The sequence below is a fragment of the Pavona decussata genome, unplaced genomic scaffold, assembly GCF_977016875.1.
Source record: "Pavona decussata unplaced genomic scaffold, jaPavDecu1.1 SCAFFOLD_261, whole genome shotgun sequence".
Lineage (NCBI taxonomy): Eukaryota > Metazoa > Cnidaria > Anthozoa > Scleractinia > Agariciidae > Pavona > Pavona decussata.
Genome location: NW_028145664.1, coordinates 237,501 through 259,575, shown reverse-complemented (window position 1 = coordinate 259,575; position 22,075 = coordinate 237,501). Strand labels below are relative to the sequence as shown.

Here is a 22,075-nt window from a genome sequence, read left to right as displayed (position 1 = left end):
TAATATGGCAAAGTTTGAGAAAATCGAATTTTTCTATCCTGCATGGGTATAGTTGATATTTACAGCAAGCCGCTCTTAAAAGTCAGATCGAGCGCGTTTACTCACAAAGCATGATGAATTTTCTGCGAAGACCTGCAACAGTATGGTCCTTACGCAAGATCTTATTTGAGGTTGACAGATCGGACCCGGCTAAGCGACTCTCGCTGTGTGTCTGTTGTGTTGATAAAAGCCTTGGTATAGTTTTCTGAGTTTTGCTTTCTTGTATCGGAGATTCTTCCCTTTTGATCAAAATGTGGTGCAACCGCTCGTGATCGTGAGGGGAAATGCTCAAATATACTGAATGAAGGTTTGCTTACTGTTCGTTAGGATTAGTTTTCGATATGCATGACAATGTGTATGCTGCAATTCCCGGGTACAATTGTAGCTCTGTGGCGTTTGTTTAGGTATATCGGCTCGAATTAAGCAAGATTTCTGGAAGCGCTAAATAAATGTTATCTGCCAAGACTGAGGATCCGTGGATTTTTCTACCCGTCATTTCATGCTCATGCTATTTAACTGCAGTAAGATTGCAGGATGATTGTTTATCACGGATATAAGAGTCTAATATATCCACACACAGCTGATCATCGTTGTCTTTCGCTTTCAAGAGCTATGGCTTGAATCTTTCCTGTGAATTCGGGTAAACCGATCTTCTGCCGTAAAGTTTCGTCTCTCCGGAAGTAATGTATACTTATTCCCGGCATGCCAGTTTTTTTCGAGCAGTTTGTCATATTGGAGTTACCAGACGCATAATAAGTCGGCGAGATCGCAGGAAACTCCCTCGGCCGCCATGACACTAGTGTGTTCCAAAGTATTTTCTACGTCACAACCTAGTAATACTATCGTTTTGGCCGCGCGCAACATGGAGACACTTTCCGGCGCTAAATTCGAACCTTTCAGGGATCATAATTGCGGATTGAGAAGGTTTTGTTCGGTAAAACCCACATATTCAGACCGAGAAATTCATAAACTAACAAACCGTGACAAAAAAATGTTTACTTCATAGGCACTTTAAGGGGGAAACAAAGGCGAAGATTTAACCAAAACAACAAAAACACCAAACACCAAAGGATAAAAATTTATTTTATTATTTACTAACATTTGACTCGTAGTCCTTAGGAGAAAAATTAATGAACTGTACCAAAACAAGCATTTCTCTGTAAAACGCTCTATTCTTAATTTATAATTATAGTAAAGAACAAAAAACGTACCACAAAGCTTAGCTTTTAATTAAGCAGTGACAACGTATAAAGCTATACACTAATTCATTTATACCATTATTTTGTGCGGATTTTTGCAGTTCAATATCTAATAAATTGAACTTGTAGTGAATGTTTTTTGGAATGTACTCAAAAAGGAGAGTAATTATGTTGATTTAAAACGTCCTTTTATTGTTCTCTTACTCAGTTTTTCTTCCCTTAAACCTTTCTATAATGGTTATTTAATTTTTTTTGTAAAAATGTAAACGCTAAAAAATCATGACGTTTCGACCTCTCCGAGGTCATTTTCAAGTGCGAGTAAAATACAAAACTTAGCATAAATATATAACAAACAGTTAAAATCGGTAAGAAAGTCGTGCACGCTTAAATGTGATAAAATGTGTTAATGTTAACTATTCATAAAGTAAAAAAAAGGACATAAACAATTAAATAATAAAACAATAATAAGCCTTGTTAAGAACTGTCTAAACAAACAATTTCGCGCGGATGGAATCACACTGTTTGTTCAGCGTTGGTTTTAGTTCTTTGGTGAAAAGCATTTCTAAAATGAGGCAGTAAAGTTTGTTTTGACACTTTCCTAAAATTTTGAAACATCCTCAACCTTGCATTTAAGCTCTCATCTACCTGGAAGCTCATTAATCAGGAATGAGAACGCCTCAAAGAGACTTTTTCCCGACTGCGCTACCGACACAAACTTTTACAGTCTACCATCCGCCAATTCATTGATTCAAAAGTGTCTGAGGATGCACGTACTCAACAGCAAGTACCTGAGAAGCAAAAAGCCCCAATAAGAATCGTACTGCCTTTCAAAGATCAGAAATCTGCAAACGCACTGCGCAGACGACTTGGAGACCTCAGTTGGAAGACAAGCCACCCCTTGTGAATCAACAGTGCGTTGTGTATTATTTTCAGTGTAGCCTGTGCGATGCAGGCTATGTTGGTAACATGTGCCGATACCTTCACCAGCGAAATGAAGAATTCAAGGGATTGACAGACGGAAACCACCTGAAGGAGCAGCACAATATAGCCCGAAATGGCATTGCGCGAAGTTTTAAAATTTTTTAAGAAAATGTCAAAACAAACTTGACTGCCTCATTTTCGTAACGCTTTTTTTTTTATCAAAGAACTTAAACCAACACTTAACAAACAGTGTGATTCCATCCGCGCAAAATTATTTGTTTAGATCAGTTCTTAGCAAGCCTCGTTTTTTTTTTTATTATTTCATTGTTTTGTGTCCTTTGTTAACTTTATAAATAAATACTTATCACTGACATGTTTTATCACATTTTAGCGTTTATGAAATTCTTACCGATTTTAACTGTTTGCAATATATTTATCCTAAGTTTTGTATCTTATTCGCACTTGAAAATGATCTCGGAGAGGTCGAAACGTCGTGATTTTTTTTTTGCGTTAACTTTAATCACTAATTGATCTATAACTAAGAAATTACTCATTAAAACTAAATGTCTACTTAATCCAACAGGATGTGGTGCCGTTGTCAACAACGTACTGAAAAGTCCCGGATATCCAAACAACTATCCAAACAACATGGACTGTGTTTATCGGGTACAAATTCCACACGGCATGGCCATAAGGATTTACTTTTCTAATTTTACCCTGGAGAGTCATTCATCTTGCAGGTACAAAACTATCGAATCAGTGTTTAGAGTATACATTACATAACCTCCATTGCATGATAACGGTGGTTGTGATTGTTTCTTTGTTTTGTCTATATTTGCTTGAACCTTGTTTTTTTTTTCCCCATCATTAGGGCTAAGTATTAGTCTCTCTATTTTTGGCCCTTTCTCCGTTATTTTAATACCTTTATTCTCCTAATGTATATTGTGGAGATGACTGGAGAAGAATAAAAGACAAAAAAAAAAAAAAAAAAAAGAAAGAAAGAAAGAAAGAAAAAGAAAAAAAAGGGTTTATACACTACTCGAAAAAAAGTTATTGAAACATCGCAAAAAACAAATTTACTTGTTAGTCTCATTACCCCTTGCTTTTTGTTGTTATTGTTGTTGTTTGATCTGCGGAATGCGTGTACCTTAGTGCCAACCGTTTTTCTATGGCATGGAAAAATGAAATACAACTTTTATTTCTGTTTTCCGTTTTACTACAACTTTAAAAAACGGGATTCAAAGTTCTATTTTCGTTTTTCGTTTTTTTACGACTTTGGAAAACGGAATTCCAATTTCCATTTCTGTTTTTCGTTTTTTTACGACTTTGGAAAACAGAATTCCAATTTCCACTTCCGTTTTTCGTCTTTTGTTTTCCTACGACATTGGAAAACGGAATTCCAACGACCATTTCTGTATTTCGTTTTTCTATAGCATTAAAAACGGATTTGAATTTTCTTTTTCGTTTTCGTATGGCATTGAAAAACGAAAAATCGAATTTTCGATTTTAATTTTTTAAGAATGAGATTCCAAAAGGAAGTGAAACTGAAAATCACACGGTTATAATAATAATAATAATAATAATAATAATAATAATAATAATGAATAAATGAAAAAATAACTAATCATGATACAACAGCTTCCCGTCCAATGTTTTCTGCCGCAGTTGACAGTTCGTGGGCTAGCTTCGATCGCATTCGTGTTCACTTTTATATTAGGAAGCTTAAGCAACGACGACGGCAACGGCAACGGCAACGAAAACGTCGCCTGAAAATATATCTTTACTTCATTTGTGCTACTTCGCGATTATTTCAACTCGCTCAACTTTTACAATAATGGCGAACTATTCAGGAACCAAATTCGTAGGAGTGGCGTACAAGTTAAGAAAGCCCGCAACGTAATAATATACAAGTTAAGAAAGAAAATGAAAAAATCACCTTCATGCGTTGACGTTCTCCACAAAAGCTTAAATGTGGTCATTTCACGTTGTTGTTTTGCAGAGGACGGCAAAGAAATGTATTAAAATGTAAAACGCACGTGCAGAGGGATTGTTTTTGCTCATTAAACCTATTGTTTTGCGGCGTTTTCGTTGCCGTTGCCGTTGCCGTTGCCGTTGCCGTCGCCGTTGCCGTTGCCGTCGTCGTTGCTTAAGCTCCCTATTTAGGGAACTTAAGCAACGACGACGGCGACGGCAACGACAACGCCGCAAAACAATAGGTTCAATGAGCAAAAACAGTTGCTCTGCACGTGCGTTTTACATTTTGGTACATTTCTTATAAAATTTTGTGGAGAACGTGAACGCACGACGGTGAATTTTTTATTTTCCGGGCTTTCTTAACTTGTACGCCACTCCTACCAATTTGATTCCTAGATAGTTCGCCATTCTTGCAAAAGTTGAGCGAGATGAAATAATCGCGAAGTAGCACAAATGAAATAAAGATATATTAATTTTCAGGTGACATTTTCGTTGCCGTTGCCGTCGTCGTTACTTAAGCCCCCTATAGTTAAAGCTTCTGCGTTATGACTTACCCCAATCATTTGTGCCAACCTTTCTGTAGTCACTTGTGATTTTTTCGACTTCTTTCGACTCTTCGTTCTCCCTCGACGGTAAAAAAATATCAAATAATCCTCCCCTGCCATTACTAGTATTAAAGTATTGAGACTTATAATATAAAAGTGAACACGATCGAAGCTAGCCCACGAACTGTCAACTGCGGCAGAAAACATTGGGCGGGAAGCTGTTGTATCGTGGTTAGTTGTTTTTTTATTTATCATTATTATTATTATTATTATTATTATTATTATTATTATTATTATTATTATTATTATTATTATCGTGTAAACTTCAGTTTCACTTCCGTTTGGAATCTCATTCTTAAAAAATGAAAATCGAAAATTCGATTTTTCGTAGCTCAATGCCATACGAAAACGAAAAAGAAAATTCAAATCCGTTTTTAATGCTATAGAAAAACGAAATACAGACTGAAATGGTAGTTGGAATTCCGTTTTCCAATGTCGTAGGAAAACAAAAGACGAAAACGAAAGTGGAAATTGGAATTCCGTTTTCCAAAGTCGTAAAAAAACGAAAAACGGAAATGGACACTGGAATTCCGTTTTCCAAAGTCGTAAAAAAACGAAAATCGGAAATAGAACTTTGAATTTTGTTTTTCAATATTGTAGGAAAACGGAAAACAAAAATAAAAGTTGTATTTCATTTTATCATGCCTTACAAAAACGGTTGGCACTAAGGTACACGCATTTTGCGGCTTAGAATCAAATCAATAACTAGACTGCCTTGTCATTTACTGTCATGACACATATGTGATAAACTAGTTAGGCACGTATGTGATCCGCTGATTTTCTACTCATCTTGCCTGTCTTTACTTCATACTGGCCTGATTATGGATTGTTTTGAAACCTTTGCTTTTTTTTTTTAGACAAATTGGTAGGTAAGCTGTTTATAAGGGTTGTTTGTCTGTGTCGTTGTATTCGCATCATTTATCATTAGGCCGATGGATTACTTTAGCATTTTTTATCGGTTACCTTATCGATTTGTCATTATATAGTTTGAATGTAAGTTATTGTAATGTCTGTCCTACTTTAATGTATATATCTGCACTTATTTGTCAGTAATTGGCAATGGTCCTTTAACTCAGTAAACATATAATAATGCATGTGATTTTGTCACATCTTATCTTATCAAGTTGTGTTAGCTCATGTCATTTAAGCTTATGTTTTCTCATCATAAATGAACTAAACAAATACGTCTTTCTTGTTTGCAGGTATGGTGACTACTTGAGGATTGCCAATGATAACAACTATACCGTAGGTATATACTGTGGGGTGAAGTCTGGATTGAACATCAGTTTCACTGGACGCTATGCTGTGCTAACCTTTCACTCAGACGGATATGCATATGGATACTACGGATACAGAGGATACAAGTTAGATTTCTCCTTTGTTTCTCCCGGTAAGTAGAAAGAGTCGAACGAAATACTCTCCAAAGTAAATGTCAATTTGCCATTCAGAGGTTGTTTGTTATGATAAATTATAATTTACCGATTATAATCTACGCGTTACTATTGGAAAAAAAATCGTCAAGTGGTACTGTATTAAGCGCGGTTGTTTAGCAAATACACCCTCAGGCGGTTACCTTATCGGACGATATTGTCCGATTGAGGCGAAAGATTGTACGAAAAAGGCACAGTCGGCCGAGAAACGAAGGTTTAAGGGCAACTGTAAAATTTTGAGGACAATCGGTAATGGGTTATTCCAAACCTACTCGGACCGCTTTTTATAGAAACCCTAACAACGTTAACTATATATTAATGTAAAGCTATTAAGCTGTACAATCTGGAAATAATGCTTTCGGTTTTGAAGGCGATGAAAGCACTGAAACCCAAAACTGTCAGTGTGTGCTTTGGCTGAATTAACTACCAGTTCTCACGTTAATGCAGATATCCCAGCAAGCTAGACTATATCCTTCAGGAGATAATGGGCTAACAAAGCGTTCAGGCTTTTTCGAAATGCCCATTGCGTACTGAGAAAATCTATTGTTATGTTTGATAATTGAATATTTTTAAAGGAGTCTTATGCGCTAGGAAGACGATTTTGGCAAGAGCCTGAAACACTTTTGTGCATTAGTGAGTGACGAATGTTTTCTCCAAATTTCGTTCAAATCTGGAAAATATCTCAACCCTATTGGTTGTGTTTTCACTAGGACAATTTTAGCTAGTTAAAGTCAGAAAAGTCCGGAAATAGTAGTATAACGTTTCATGAAGAAAAGACTCCTCCTTTCTTCGCGAGACTTTTCCTCAAGTATGTCACTCGAATCTAAAAAAACAAAACAAAAACAAAACAAAAACAAAAACAAAAAATACTTATATAAGCCATAAAAGAAACCTAAAGATAAACCCGTTAGGTCACATCGACGGCGAATTAACCCTTTTTTTACTGTTGTTTCCTGAATAACTTGCACGGATCTTAGCATTAATTTTTTTCTGCTTTCAGAAATTGTCAGTTAAATTAGCAAATGAATTTTTATGCTAAATAGTTATAATTAACAACTTGTATAGCGCATTTTAACATATAATGACCAAAGGCGCGTTACAGCATGGAAATTAAACTAGGTATGATACATTAGAGTTATACTTGGCATCTAAAGCTAACCTAAACAGATAGGTTTTCAGTGAGGATTTCAAACAATGTAGTGATCTAGGTTTCTGTATGGCAAGAGGTAAAGCATTCTACAGTGTGGAAGCAGCGGCGACAAAAAGACCTACCACCAAATTATAATCGCTACATTTTTTTTTTCCAGGAGGGAATTCTCGTAGAATTACATCATTTGAGCGGAAGTAATAGGCAGATTGTTTAATTATTGGTATTAAATTACTGATATATTGAGGTGACCGACTAAGCAAAGTCTCATCACAAAGCTCGGAACGTTCTAGAATTACGTAATGTAATTTCCCAAATTAGCTTTGGGGATCACTATAAGAAGGAAAAACGAAACAGTTTAGTCGTTATATTGTTCGCTGCCCTATTGTCGCCGTTTAAGTATAAGTAAGGGTTAGACAATGAACCAGAGGGGTCTATAGGATAAAGTGCCTCGAGAATAGATAGAAGGCGACGAGGGTAGAGCCCGAATGGCACTTCTATCTAATGCGAGAGGCGCTATATCCGATATCCCAGGACACTAGCGTTCATTGTCTGATCGTCTTAGAACATGGTCACATCCGCGAAGAAACCGCAATTTATGGCGATTCTATTTATGATCGTATTTTAATTTTGCCATTTACACTTAGGAATCGCGTTGTTAGTTTGTTTTGGATGTCGCCGTAATGTTTCTTTCTTTGGGGCTTTGTTTTTTCTTTGTTGTTTTAATGGCTCATTTGCTCCGGCTATGAACCAGTGTACAGAGCTCGATAAACTTGAGGCCGTCCTTGCCACTCAAGAGTTACTTGCTTTTGAAAGCGTAGAAATATCCGAGTGCTTGGGGGATGAATTCGATAAAAGTGCATGTTTCTAAAAGCCTACCACAGTGAACGAAATTGAGCAAAAAGAAAGAGAAACAATTCCAACTCGACAAAGTACCGTGTGGTCGATAAACGTCTATCGAGTCTGAAATGAATACCGAAACACACAAATTGAGACCCTTAGAGATGAGTATAGTTCCGTTCCAGTTAATTTGGACAACACCCCCGTGAAAGAGGTAAATTACTGGCTTACAGAATTCATATTGGAAGTTCTGAGAGGTGATAGCAAGCCATACCCGTACCAGTGCTCTATACACTCATTAGTATGCTCTATATAGAGCATACTAATGAATAGGTCACTTTACCCCACACTTTCCCTGTCCTTAAAAGCCGCGGCCTCTTTACATAATTTAAGAAAGTTTGTGTTGATAAAGAGCACACAAATACTGGGAACTGATTGGCTGAGTGGATGTGAACATGTTCTAATGAGACATTAGAGCTTATTAGTGGATGGAAAAAATCGTTGAAATCTGAACGCACCTATCACTACGCTAGAATATAAAAACATTCCTTGTAAAGTGGGAGAACTAATCAATTTAGTACTCGACTTGAGACAATAATAAACAAAAAATTTTACCAAATTAACCTCACTAAGATATGACACTGCAGAGCAAACCATAAATTCAACGTCACAAAATTTACCCTACCCCAAGAAGATTTCATGTCCCTTCCTTTTCTCTGGGCAAATGTTGTTAACATTTTAGTGAGCGGTTGCCCCAGAACAACAAGAAAATGGAAGGAAATATTGCGTTGTTTGTGGATTAAACTTTCGATGCTGAGCTCACTGGCAACGGGTAATCCCGAGCGGGCAAGATCGCTCCATCTTGACCGCTCGGGAAGCCAATCACAGAGCATGATTTGACTCTTTCATTCTACTAGCTTTTTATGCCTCTATGCTTATTGTTTGTAGCTAAATATTTTAGCGCTCTCGTGCAATTTGGCGACTTAGATATTCAAAGACATTGACAATTGTATACATGTTATTTGGACCCGAATGGTGCCAAATAATTTAAAATGGCCAAGTCTGACTAAAAATGGGCCTCATGCCTGCTATCCTGTCATTCACTTAAGGACGGTGCCTACTAATACCGAAGTATTTTTGTGCGGTTTATGCCTATGCGAGAAAAGCAGATCTTAGCAAGGCCTATTGGAATCCAAAAAGAAAATTGGGGGTAACCACGCATTTTTCAGAGATAATTAAGCAATAATATCTCTAAAAAACGCCAAAATATAAAGCAATGTATGGGATTTTTTCCTAAATTGAAGCTTAATTATCTCTGAAAAATGCATGGTTACCCCCAATTTTCTTTTGTGATACCAAAAGCATTTGGCAAGTTCTGCTTTATCCGTATAGTTATAAACCGCGCAAAAATATTCCTGTATTAGTTGGCACCACCCATAGGAAACCCGAGTATCTCGCGATGCGTAGAACGTATGCGCAGTAACAATAGTAGGCACCGTCCTTAAGATAATTAATCTTAAAAAAAAATTAAAATAATACAAAATTTCTTTGGATATGTTGTTTCAAATCGAGACAGATATAGCGGCCATGAACCATTAAAGCATGCCCGAACAATAGCGGCCTTTAATTTATCTCCTGGTTGTTCTTGCAAGGCAAAATCATCGACATCTAGCAATATCTATAGCTTGTTTTTTTTAAGAAATTAATTATTCCACTCGCGCGTTTTGGATATGAAATGATTATATCCTATCATCTTATCTCAAACACGCGCTTATGGAATAATTGTTAAATATATTCAGTTTAGTATAATTACTCAGGTGATTACAGAGATTCTGTTTATCTGATTGGTCGAGGATTGCGTCATATCCTTCTATAACCACCTCGCGCGAGATTATTGTAGTGGCAGCCCTGTAATTTTCAAAATGTCTGTTTAGCGAATTTGTTGACGTTTCTGAGGAAGAAGTAAAAAGGACGATAGAAAATGTAATTCCGAAAGGCATTAAAGATGCAATTAAGTCCGGGGTGACACTTTTCTAAAACGGTATTCTTTTATCTTTGCCTCATACTATTTCAGATAAACCGAAAATAACGATTCCAGCGGTGCAAAAAGTTCCAGGTTACGTGGTAAAGTGTTCGGCTGAAGGAACTCATCCCATGAATATGTCGCTAATTCAGAATTCCACCATTTTGGGTCAGGGAACAGATACTGTAGTTGTAAAAGTTACAAAGGAGGGAAACGTCACTTGTATGGCTATCAACCAGGCAGGGACAGATTCAAAAACGTTTTCTGTTACAGGTTTGCCTTTTCTTTTGCTTTCCTTTGTGTTTGTTTTTTCCTTTTGTAACTAACTTTTAGATTTTTTAATACATATGACTAATACATATGTAATTCATATTATATTTTTACCTTCATTCTTTAAACAATAATATCCATATGAAGATTCTTGTGACATCTGTCGCATACTAATTCTGCGACGATAAGGAATTGAAAATTAGGGAGCTTACCATTACTGTTTAGTTTAAAAATGCACGAATTCACTTAAAAACAGGTTCACCGAGGTCTTCTTTGATGAAGTTTATGACACACTCCTTAACAGAACACACTACAACTCCTCCTTTGACAAAGCCATTAATAACACATAGACCACCATTCACTATCTTCTTACTTCTGCATTGACTATTAGATGACCGCATTTCTCTTTCTTCGTAAATTGTTAAAATTTGTGAAAATTCCATCTTCCAACGCTTTCATGTCTGCAGAGCAAAGCGTTTTAATCGGCGCAATGTATTGAGTGGATTTTTTTTGTAAACTTGGTGAAGAAGTAAGTTTACCAAAGCTGGTTTGTTATTGTATTTGTTCACGGTAATCAGCATTCGACTGTCACTTTCTAAAAATTGATTCTGCTAGCCAAGGACATGCATTTTGTGTAAAACTTTGATAACGTCTTATGTAAATAGAGGATATTAATTTAAGTATTGTTAATTAAATACTTTCAAGCCAGATTCTCTTGGTAATATTTAACATTATTAAAAACTGAATCATTGTATAATGCAATTCGAGGGATTTGATTGGCTTAGCGGCCATGGTATATGAGCAATTATACCATGGACGAGAAATAGCGACCATTAAATTGTCTGCTGGTTATTCTTGCACAGCGAAATCAGTAAGATCTAGCAATATTTCTTGATTGTTTTTAATAAAACAATTATTCCACTTGCGCTTGTTGGATATGAGATGATTATAGCCAACTCGGCGCTACGCGCCTCGTTGGCTATCTATCATCTCACATCCAACGCGCGCTCGTGGAATAATTGTTAATTAAACGAGGCTTTCGAATGACTTGCTGGAATAAAACGCATGGAAGTAATGTGTAATATTTCTTTACTTGCAAGTTTCCACTAACAAGTCTACTTCAGGCAGCCTCCATTGATTCTAACAATATGCTGAGCTCACTCAATTAAAGTGCACCTAAACCCCTCCATCCCCATTTCCCCCCCAGAAAATCCCCATATTTCGGTAAGCATCTCTGCAGAAGTTTTTTTTTTTTTTTTTAATTTGGTGAAATCTTCGGTATTTTGTACCTTCTGGAAAAACGGAAAATAGTCTAAAATCACCACCAGTTTGGTTCACAACCGAGTTTTAAGGAGCATGGGTCTAGTGGTTGCTGACGTCACTTTGAGAACACGAGAACACCACACATACTTCACTTGTTTCTTTTATATAGTTAGATTAACTGTATGTAGATTGGTAGGAGAGATTCTGTCCACCGCGACGTTGAACCTGCATAACTTTTTTAATGTTTGCGCAAACTCCAGGAAACTTAAGGTCGTTTTAAAAAATTTAACTAAAAGAAGTTTTATGCGGTCAGTTGTATTTATTGACTTGATGCTGTCATGGCAACCAAATTTTGACAGGCAGTTTTCTTCACAAAATGAAAAACCCCTTTTTAAACTAAAGAAAAAAACTTTTCTTAATATAACTGTTGTTTTAAGGTAAATTAGTGTTTCTTTAATTAATGGTTCTGATTGGTTTTTGCTCAATTTCGGTGCTTTTCTGAAGCTATGAAAGGAAACGTGATGTAATATTTTTAAAGCCTGGTGAACAAATGAGAATGATTTATTGTTCAGTAATAACAAAGGCAATTTCGGAACAAGATATTCCGAGTGCTCCTATTAGGAGTCGAACCTAAGACCTTACATTTACAAGTTCGAATGCCCTACCACTGCCTGGGGAACAAATGAGTATGATGTATTATTCGGTAATAACACAGGCAAACTCGGAAAAATAAATTCCGAGTGTTCCTATCAGGAGTAAGACCTAAGACCTTCCGACTACTAGTTCAGATGCTCTCAGGCTTAAAAAAATATCACATCACATTTCCTTTCATTGCGCACATGCCACTCATCGACATTCCATTCGAAGCAGTATGCGGGATGTTTGTCCCATAAACCTACTTTAATGGCCTTAGCTTCCCCGAGTCTCCTGTAGCTCAGTGGTAGAGCATCCGAACTAGTAATAGTGGGTTCGACTTCTGATTGCAGTCAGTTGCATAGGTTGCAGTTAGATTAGGAATTTGCAGGAAGGAAAAGCGAGCCGTACGATACCTTCTTAAGGCGAAGAGTGTCCAGAGGCGAAGAAACGAAGAAAAAGATGGGTCGACTTTGTTAGAAAGAAGGGTGCTCGATGGAAGTCATCGAAGACTTCAGTAATATGCTCGAAGTATTTTGTAACTGACTATTATGAATGATTGTTTAGTACTTGGATATACTTTGCCGAAATGAAAAGGCGAAGAATTTCGTAGTTTGCTGGAAATTGTCTCTCCAAACTCGATTTTGTTCGATTTGAGAATGCGAGAGCACACAGATGCTGCAAATGGAAATTGCACAGGCCCGTCAAAAACTCACTTTTGATGGAAGTAATAGTGTTTAAGAGCGGCTTGCTGTAAATATCAACTATACCCATGCAAGATAGAAAGATTCGATTTTCTCAAACTTTGCCATATTAAAGGGCTTTGCTAACTTGTTACAAAAATTGAACTTTGAAGTTGTTTGGATTTTTATTTTCTTGTCGAGACGAGGTTTAGTAATTTCCTCTCACAGCGCCCGAAATCGGTCCTGAAATTACACTTCTATCGAAGGTTAGCAAACCAAAACGGAAACCGTACCAGGAAAAACTGATGCATGCCATTAAAATATCATCCTTCAACGGCGATGTAGAGCTGTTAGGTCTTAATGAATTTCGATCCTGGATTTCTTAAGGAATTTCCAAAATTATGCCTCGCGGAAGTATTGCGTGACGTTCAATTTTGGCCAGATTCGTGGGCAAAAAAATCGGTCTGGTACATGGATTTACCTATCAAAACTATTATTGCCGCCAAAAGTATCATTTTATCTTAGCTTCTACCGAAAATTTAGCTTGGGTAAATGAAACGGCAAATTGTGAGAGCGTGTTGAAAACAAGACACTCACGCCAATTAATTGACATTTTGACCCGCCATGCGGCGAGTATTATCACGGTTAATTTACATAAAAAAAAGTTCAACTCTGTGTTAAATGTACGTAAAAAGTCTTTTGTGTCCCTCAAATATCCGAGCGATATATTATATCCCACGTGTAAGTCAATACCAGTGCGAAACGACCAGTTTTGTTACCAATTGTAAGTGTAGCGGTTTTATTTTGATTTGTTTACACAATGCCACAATCACATAACAGGTTATATATAAACTGAGAAACATTTCTCGAAAACTTGTGTAATACATGGGTTTGCCTATCGAGGCTATTATTCCAACTAAAAGTATCATTTGTCTTAGCTTTTATCGAGAAACTAGCCTGGATAAATGAAATGACAAATTCTGCGAGTGTCTGTAGTCTTCAAACCAGTGTGCTCAAGCTAGTTAGTTTTGACCTTCCGCACCGCAAGCACTTCCCACTATCGCAAAAGGGTATCCAAAAACTGTTAGATGGTTCATTAAATGATGTGCGATGTCACTTTTCGTCTGTGTAAATCAATATCAAGGTAAAATGACCATTTTCGTAGTTTTATATAATTTTTATTTTAATTTGCGAAGCCTAGGAATGGACGCAACATAATATCAGTTGATATATCATTATCGACAAACAACTTGAGAAAAACTAATGATAAATACAGGAAACTCTACTTCTTACCTCAGTCGAGGGTTATCTGTATGAGATAATTACAACATTTTAGCAGATTTAGTCGACGCGTATTCGGAACATTCATTCAAATTCAAAACTGTTGCCTAGTTACACTATAACAGCGAGGCACAGGCTTCGCACGTCTTTGCTCGATGCTATACTGCTGCCTTTCCCTCATACAGTCGAACCTCCCCTTGCAACCACCCCTCGTAAGCGACCACCTCTCTTGAGCCAAAGTTCCAAAATATCCCCAGTCAAATCACTATAGTTGGAACCTCTCGTAAGCGACCACCTCTTGTAGGCGACCGCGGCCATTTTTAGAATTTTTTTTTTCTACCCGTAAGCGACCACTTGTCACATACACGACAAAAGTCCTCATCTATCCCCTGTCAGAAGTTGGAAAATTTACCTCTGTAGCATTATCACATGTACATTCTTGGGTAGTTCAGGGGACATGAATGTCACAATTGGAGGTGTCCTGAAATAGACTTGTCCCATTCGCAGTATTGGGTAACTTACCGCAGGCGAACCATCACCTTGGATACTGAAATTTTACTGGCAATATAATTTTCTGAAAGTTGAAAAACGTTATTGTGGCTACTAAACCGCTGGAGTCACCTTATGCTAATGAGTTGAGAATTTAGACCACCTCTCGTAAGCGACCACCTCCCGTAAGAGACCACCTACGCTTGACATTTTGGGTGGTCGCTTACGGGAGGTTTGACTCTAGTAATATACACCAACAGAAAAGGATTCTCAAGTAACTTGGATTCCACAATTATATCCGAAGGATGGCAAACAACAATTACTCCTGCAGCGCGCGCTACACAATAGGCCTTATCACGGTTTTCGACGCCATTTTGACGGGTAGGCAAACAGGCTTGAAATAACAGTGTTTGTATGAAAATCCAATGTCAAATAATTTTCATAAAACACCGCTTCTGAAAAATTCATGAATTGGAAACTTTTGGTACTAGGTAAAGGATTTTAAGAACAAAATTGGAGGGATGTAGCTGTGACAGAAAGCGTCCAGTCGTGTTTTGAAATTTCCATACATTTGTCTGTATAGCGAACCAGCTGTGAACTGCTACTAAAAAATAGTTCGCGGGAAAAAATACAGGGAAATGTATGGAATGTTCAAAACACGACTGGACGCTTTCTGGCACAGCTAGATCCATCCAATTTTTTTCTTAAAATCCTTTCCCTAGTTCCAAAAGTTTCCAATTCATGAATTTTTCAGAAGCGATGTTTTGTGAAAATTATTTGACATCGGATTCCCATACAAACACTGTTATTTCAAGCCTGTTTGCCTACCCGTCAAAATGGCGTCGAAAACCGTGATAAGGCCTATTACCTACATCGGGCTGACTTTGGCGTCATGCATTGTAACTGTTTCGCTTAGTAGCATCCTTTTTATTTTATTTTTTTTTTCTGAAACATTGAAAACGATAAAATGGCGACGGACCGGGACAGGGTAATACCGCGTTTTCTGCTTACTCAAAGCAGCACAGTTCTTTTTGTTAGATCGCCATCTAACCCCAAACAGATCACGCTGCCTTGAACAAATAGTCAGTTCAAGATGAGTTCTGTCGATATCAAACACTCCTGTAAGATGATAAGATATTAAATCTACCGCACTGAACGTTCCAGGCTAAAATTGGAAAATAGGGCGAAGTAATGACTCATATCAACTTTGCAAGCAAGTAATAATCTCTAACCTTTTAGAGAAGAACTTTGTTGTAAAGTGAATATTGGTGGAGTGGCAGATTTACTTCTGTATGAAAACTGCAAACGTTTCATCCATCAATCAGCTGTTCCATAACACTACGATCCATAGCCTAATCATGAGGACGCCCAGCCTGCCTTTGGGTACCAGGTACTCGGAGGCTGTCTTCGAATCTCAGTACAGATATCTTCAATAACCCCCTCCTCCTCCTCCTCCTCCAAGATTTTATTAAACAAATCGGTTAAAGTTTATGGATTTAGGTGACATATTCGTCCAAAGACGTGGAATGCAGATTGAAACGAGGAAAAAAAAGAAAGAAACAAAAAATGAAACAAAATAAAACAACGGCAGAAAAGTCAGCTTTAATGTGCATATTCAGGGACGGTTTCCTTGCCATTACCTTGACTTGTAAATTGAATGATTTCCTTTTCTTAAGTAAGGCAAATAAATAATGATGATGATGATGATGATGATGATGAGGGTTGGGTCGGGAGAGCATTGGGGTGGTGGGTACTCATTTGTCTAACCTACAGAGTTTGTCAGAACCAATGTGACTGTTTATAGGTATAGTTTTTAATTTAGAACTCCAAGGTTAGGGAAGTACAAAATATCGTTAGGGTTAGGGTTTGTCACTGCCCCCCTCCCCCACCACCCTCCCTGACCCCGCGCTACCCTAAACTTTTCAGGTCACGCATAATAGATCCTCTACTGGCGTGCAATCGTCCGTGTCAGACGTGGTTAATGCGTGACATCCGGAAAGTACTGACAGACATACTTGACAAGGTATTTCAATCGTGGGAAAGTTTAATAAAACCTTTTTTCATCAACAAGAAAATTCGGACAAGATGGCCATGATAGCCAGGCAGGCTCCAGGTTGAATTCTAGCTAGGAAACGTCTTTTTGTAAGAGCGAAAAAGCCCTGCCGCAACCCAGAAAATGTCATCAGTGATGGATTGCCAACCGGAGACCATAATGCCCTAAAGAGTGGAAAACTGGTATACTTGCTCACACTCATACCTCACGTCTTGAAAGGTCCACTATATATATTTTAAGCGTAGGAGGAGAGAAGTTGTCTGTACATCTGGCCAGGCAACTACAAAATATATATAAAATTATGAACATTGTTCCTTACCTACTCGAGCGAGTATGAGTTTCGCTTCACAAAGTTGAAAGACTATCGGAACTGCATCCACAAACGCCTCCAACAAGTTTGGCATATCCACACGAAGCCATCTGTAGTAATTTATTACAATACCCCAGGAGCCATAATCAGGGATGGATCCCTGATTATGGCTCCTGAATACAACATTCCAGTAAGAGGACTGGACAGCTAGACAGATTAAACTTTTATATTTCAGCGTCTTTCACTAAGCAACTGACCGTGAGCACTAGGGTAATACCAGGATGCAGGATTGCGTAATTCTATTAGAAATGAACGGTAATAGTACAAGTGATGACCATGACTGGTACAATACCTGGCCTGTGCGAATGGCCTTGTCAGCATAACATAAGTAACACTTCGCAGTGAGCGATCGTCTTGAAAAATTTATTTAACATTCTTAGCATAAAAAGAAAACTAGAGGGCTGAAAGACTCAAGCATAAAATAATTTGGAAACAAAAACAACAAAGACGCACGATAGTAATGCTTAACGGCTAGGCAGTATTGGGTATCCTGTGTTCAAAAGGTAATCCGAAAGACGTGTAACAGTTTATTTACCGCATGAAAGTCTCGTAAATGCGATTGTTTATCCAGTGATGCTACAATTTCTCGAGATAAAGGTAAGAAGGACTTCCAGATATTAAATTTCATGTATGTCACACAAGGTTTTTGAAAACTTTTGACGATATTGAGTTATAAACAGATTGCTTATCGGATCGTATAAGTAATTCAAAATAAAACCGCTACATCAGGCAACGGACGTATACAAATCATGGACCCGGGTCCATGGACCACCCATGTGGACCCAGTCCGTGGACCACCTTGTGGGCCCGGTCGATGGACCACCTCGTGGACCCGGTCCATGGACCACCCCTGAGGACTGGTTCCATGGACACAGCCCCTGTCCAGCCACCAAAGACCCCCTTCGATATCTCGAAATGTAAACACTGCCCTTCGCAAGACCTTTTACAACAGATTATAGACGAAACCAACCGTTTACCTTGTTCCTACTTCATGTGAGGCACGTGTTTGTTTATACTCCACTAGGCTTCGTTTTATCCGTATTTCTTAACTGCACATGTAATTATAAAGCTTAGTCTAGTTTCGACAACGTATGACTCCAAAAGAATAGCAATGGTCCTCTGAATTCTGCATCCCGTAATAAAGATACTTGGGACTTGGCCTAGTCTTTCTCGTTCTGCTTGCGCCCGGACGATTTGTTTAAAAAAGGTGTGATGAAGAACGGAATCTACCTCGTCGGTACTCACCAGAAATCAGACCCTACGACTGCAAAGAAAACTAAATATGGATTGCGTGTAAAACTCAATGGTGGTAAAAGCATAAAATCTCAATTACATAGAAAGTAGGGGGTGAATTACATATTGAATGCCATATTTAATCTGTATTTTATACACAGTCCGCAGTCCATCCTTTCTTATATTGACAGGTAAAATATGCTTTCGAAAATTTATTAGTGGTGGTCCATGGACCGGGTCCACGAGGTGCTCCATGGACCTGGGTCCATGTTTTGTATACGTCCATCTGGCAAAAAAAATGGTCGTTTTTCCCTGGTAATGACTTATGTATGGGAGATGATATATCGCTCGGAGATTTGAGGGACGTACATTTAACACAGATTCGAACTTTTTTATGTAAATTAACCGTGATAATACTTGCAACATGGCGGGTCAACATGCCAATCAATTAGCGTGAGTGTCTTGTTTTCAACACGCTCTCACAATTTGCCGTTTCATTTACCCAAGCTAAATTTTCGGTAAAAACTAAGATAAAATGATACTTTTGGCGGCAATAATAGTTTTGATAGGTAAATCCATGTACCAGACCGATTTTTTTGCCCACGAATCTGGCCAAAATTGAACGTCACGCAATACTTCCGCGAGGCATAATTTTGGAAATTCCTTAAGAAATTCAGGATTGAAATTCATTAAGAGCTAACAGCTCTACATTGCCGTTGAAGGATGATATTTTAATGGCATGCATCAGTTTTTCCTGGTACGGTTTCCGTTTTGGTTTGCTAACCTTCGATAGAAGTGTAATTTCAGGACCGGTTTCGGGCGCTGTGAGAGGAAATTACTAAACCTCGTCTCGAAAAGAAAATAAAAATCCAAACAACTTCAAAGTTCAATTTTTGTAACAAGTTAGCAAAGCCCTTTAATATGGCAAAGTTTGAGAAAATCGAATTTTTCTATCCTGCATGGGTATAGTTGATATTTACAGCAAGCCGCTCTTAAAAGTCAGATCGAGCGCGTTTACTCACAAAGCATGATGAATTTTCTGCGAAGACCTGCAACAGTATGGTCCTTACGCAAGATCTTATTTGAGGTTGACAGATCGGACCCGGCTAAGCGACTCTCGCTGTGTGTCTGTTGTGTTGATAAAAGCCTTGGTATAGTTTTCTGAGTTTTGCTTTCTTGTATCGGAGATTCTTCCCTTTTGATCAAAATGTGGTGCAACCGCTCGTGATCGTGAGGGGAAATGCTCAAATATACTGAATGAAGGTTTGCTTACTGTTCGTTAGGATTAGTTTTCGATATGCATGACAATGTGTATGCTGCAATTCTCGGGTACAATTGTAGCTCTGTGGCGTTTGTTTAGGTATATCGGCTCGAATTAAGCAAGATTTCTGGAAGCGCTAAATAAATGTTATCTGCCAAGACTGAGGATCCGTGGATTTTTCTACCCGTCATTTCATGCTCATGCTATTTAACTGCAGTAAGATTGCAGGATGATTGTTTATCACGGATATAAGAGTCTAATATATCCACACACAGCTGATCATCGTTGTCTTTCGCTTTCAAGAGCTATGGCTTGAATCTTTCCTGTGAATTCGGGTAAACCGATCTTCTGCCGTAAAGTTTCGTCTCTCCGGAAGTAATGTATACTTATTCCCGGCATGCCAGTTTTTTTCGAGCAGTTTGTCATATTGGAGTTACCAGACGCATAATAAGTCGGCGAGATCGCAGGAAACTCCCTCGGCCGCCATGACACTAGTGTGTTCCAAAGTATTTTCTACGTCACAACCTAGTAATACTATCGTTTTGGCCGCGCGCAACATGGAGACACTTTCCGGCGCTAAATTCGAACCTTTCAGGGATCATAATTGCGGATTGAGAAGGTTTTGTTCGGTAAAACCCACATATTCAGACCGAGAAATTCATAAACTAACAAACCGTGACAAAAAAATGTTTACTTCATAGGCACTTTAAGGGGGAAACAAAGGCGAAGATTTAACCAAAACAACAAAAACACCAAACACCAAAGGATAAAAATTTATTTTATTATTTACTAACATTTGACTCGTAGTCCTTAGGAGAAAAATTAATGAACTGTACCAAAACAAGCATTTCTCTGTAAAACGCTCTATTCTTAATTTATAATTATAGTAAAGAACAAAAAACGTACCACAAAGCTTAGCTTTTAATTAAGCAGTGACAACGTATAAAGCTATACACTAATTAATTTATACCATTATTTTGTGCTGATTTTTGCAGTTCAATATCTAATAAATTGAACTTGTAGTGAATGTTTTTTGGAATGTACTCAAAAAGGAGAGTAATTATGTTGATTTAAAACGTCCTTTTATTGTTCTCTTACTCAGTTTTTCTTCCCTTAAACCTTTCTATAATGGTTATTTATTTTTTTTTGTAAAAATGTAAACGCTAAAAAATCATGACGTTTCGACCTCTCCGAGGTCATTTTCAAGTGCGAGTAAAATACAAAACTTAGCATAAATATATAACAAACAGTTAAAATCGGTAAGAAAGTCGTGCACGCTTAAATGTGATAAAATGTGTTAATGTTAACTATTCATAAAGTAAAAAAAAGGACATAAACAATTAAATAATAAAACAATAATAAGCCTTGTTAAGAACTGTCTAAACAAACAATTTCGCGCGGATGGAATCACACTGTTTGTTCAGCGTTGGTTTTAGTTCTTTGGTGAAAAGCATTTCTAAAATGAGGCAGTAAAGTTTGTTTTGACACTTTCCTAAAATTTTGAAACATCCTCAACCTTGCATTTAAGCTCTCATCTACCTGGAAGCTCATTAATCAGGAATGAGAACGCCTCAAAGAGACTTTTTCCCGACTGCGCTACCGACACAAACTTTTACAGTCTACCATCCGCCAATTCATTGATTCAAAAGTGTCTGAGGATGCACGTACTCAACAGCAAGTACCTGAGAAGCAAAAAGCCCCAATAAGAATCGTACTGCCTTTCAAAGATCAGAAATCTGCAAACGCACTGCGCAGACGACTTGGAGACCTCAGTTGGAAGACAAGCCACCCCTTGTGAATCAACAGTGCGTTGTGTATTATTTTCAGTGTAGCCTGTGCGATGCAGGCTATGTTGGTAACATGTGCCGATACCTTCACCAGCGAAATGAAGAATTCAAGGGATTGACAGACGGAAACCACCTGAAGGAGCAGCACAATATAGCCCGAAATGGCATTGCGCGAAGTTTTAAAATTTTTTAAGAAAATGTCAAAACAAACTTGACTGCCTCATTTTCGTAACGCTTTTTTTTTATCAAAGAACTTAAACCAACACTTAACAAACAGTGTGATTCCATCCGCGCAAAATTATTTGTTTAGATCAGTTCTTAGCAAGCCTCGTTTTTTTTTTATTATTTCATTGTTTTGTGTCCTTTGTTAACTTTATAAATAAATACTTATCACTGACATGTTTTATCACATTTTAGCGTTTATGAAATTCTTACCGATTTTAACTGTTTGCAATATATTTATGCTAAGTTTTGTATCTTATTCGCACTTGAAAATGATCTCGGAGAGGTCGAAACGTCGTGATTTTTTTTTTGCGTTAACTTTAATCACTAATTGATCTATAACTAAGAAATT

The 22,075-nt window shown here is 37.7% G+C and overlaps 1 protein-coding gene across 1 annotated transcript in view; it reads left to right on the top strand.

The window, feature by feature from the left end:
* The window catches only part of LOC146456071 (CUB and sushi domain-containing protein 3-like), a 75,962-nt gene that overhangs the window by 38,843 nt on the left and 15,044 nt on the right, over positions 1-22,075 (top strand). The window contains exons 7-9 of the mRNA XM_085093542.1: positions 2,743-2,899; positions 5,941-6,128; positions 10,230-10,451. Coding sequence (XP_084949668.1) covers positions 2,743-2,899; positions 5,941-6,128; positions 10,230-10,451 — 567 coding nt within the window. The remainder of the gene's footprint in view (positions 1-2,742; positions 2,900-5,940; positions 6,129-10,229; positions 10,452-22,075) is intronic.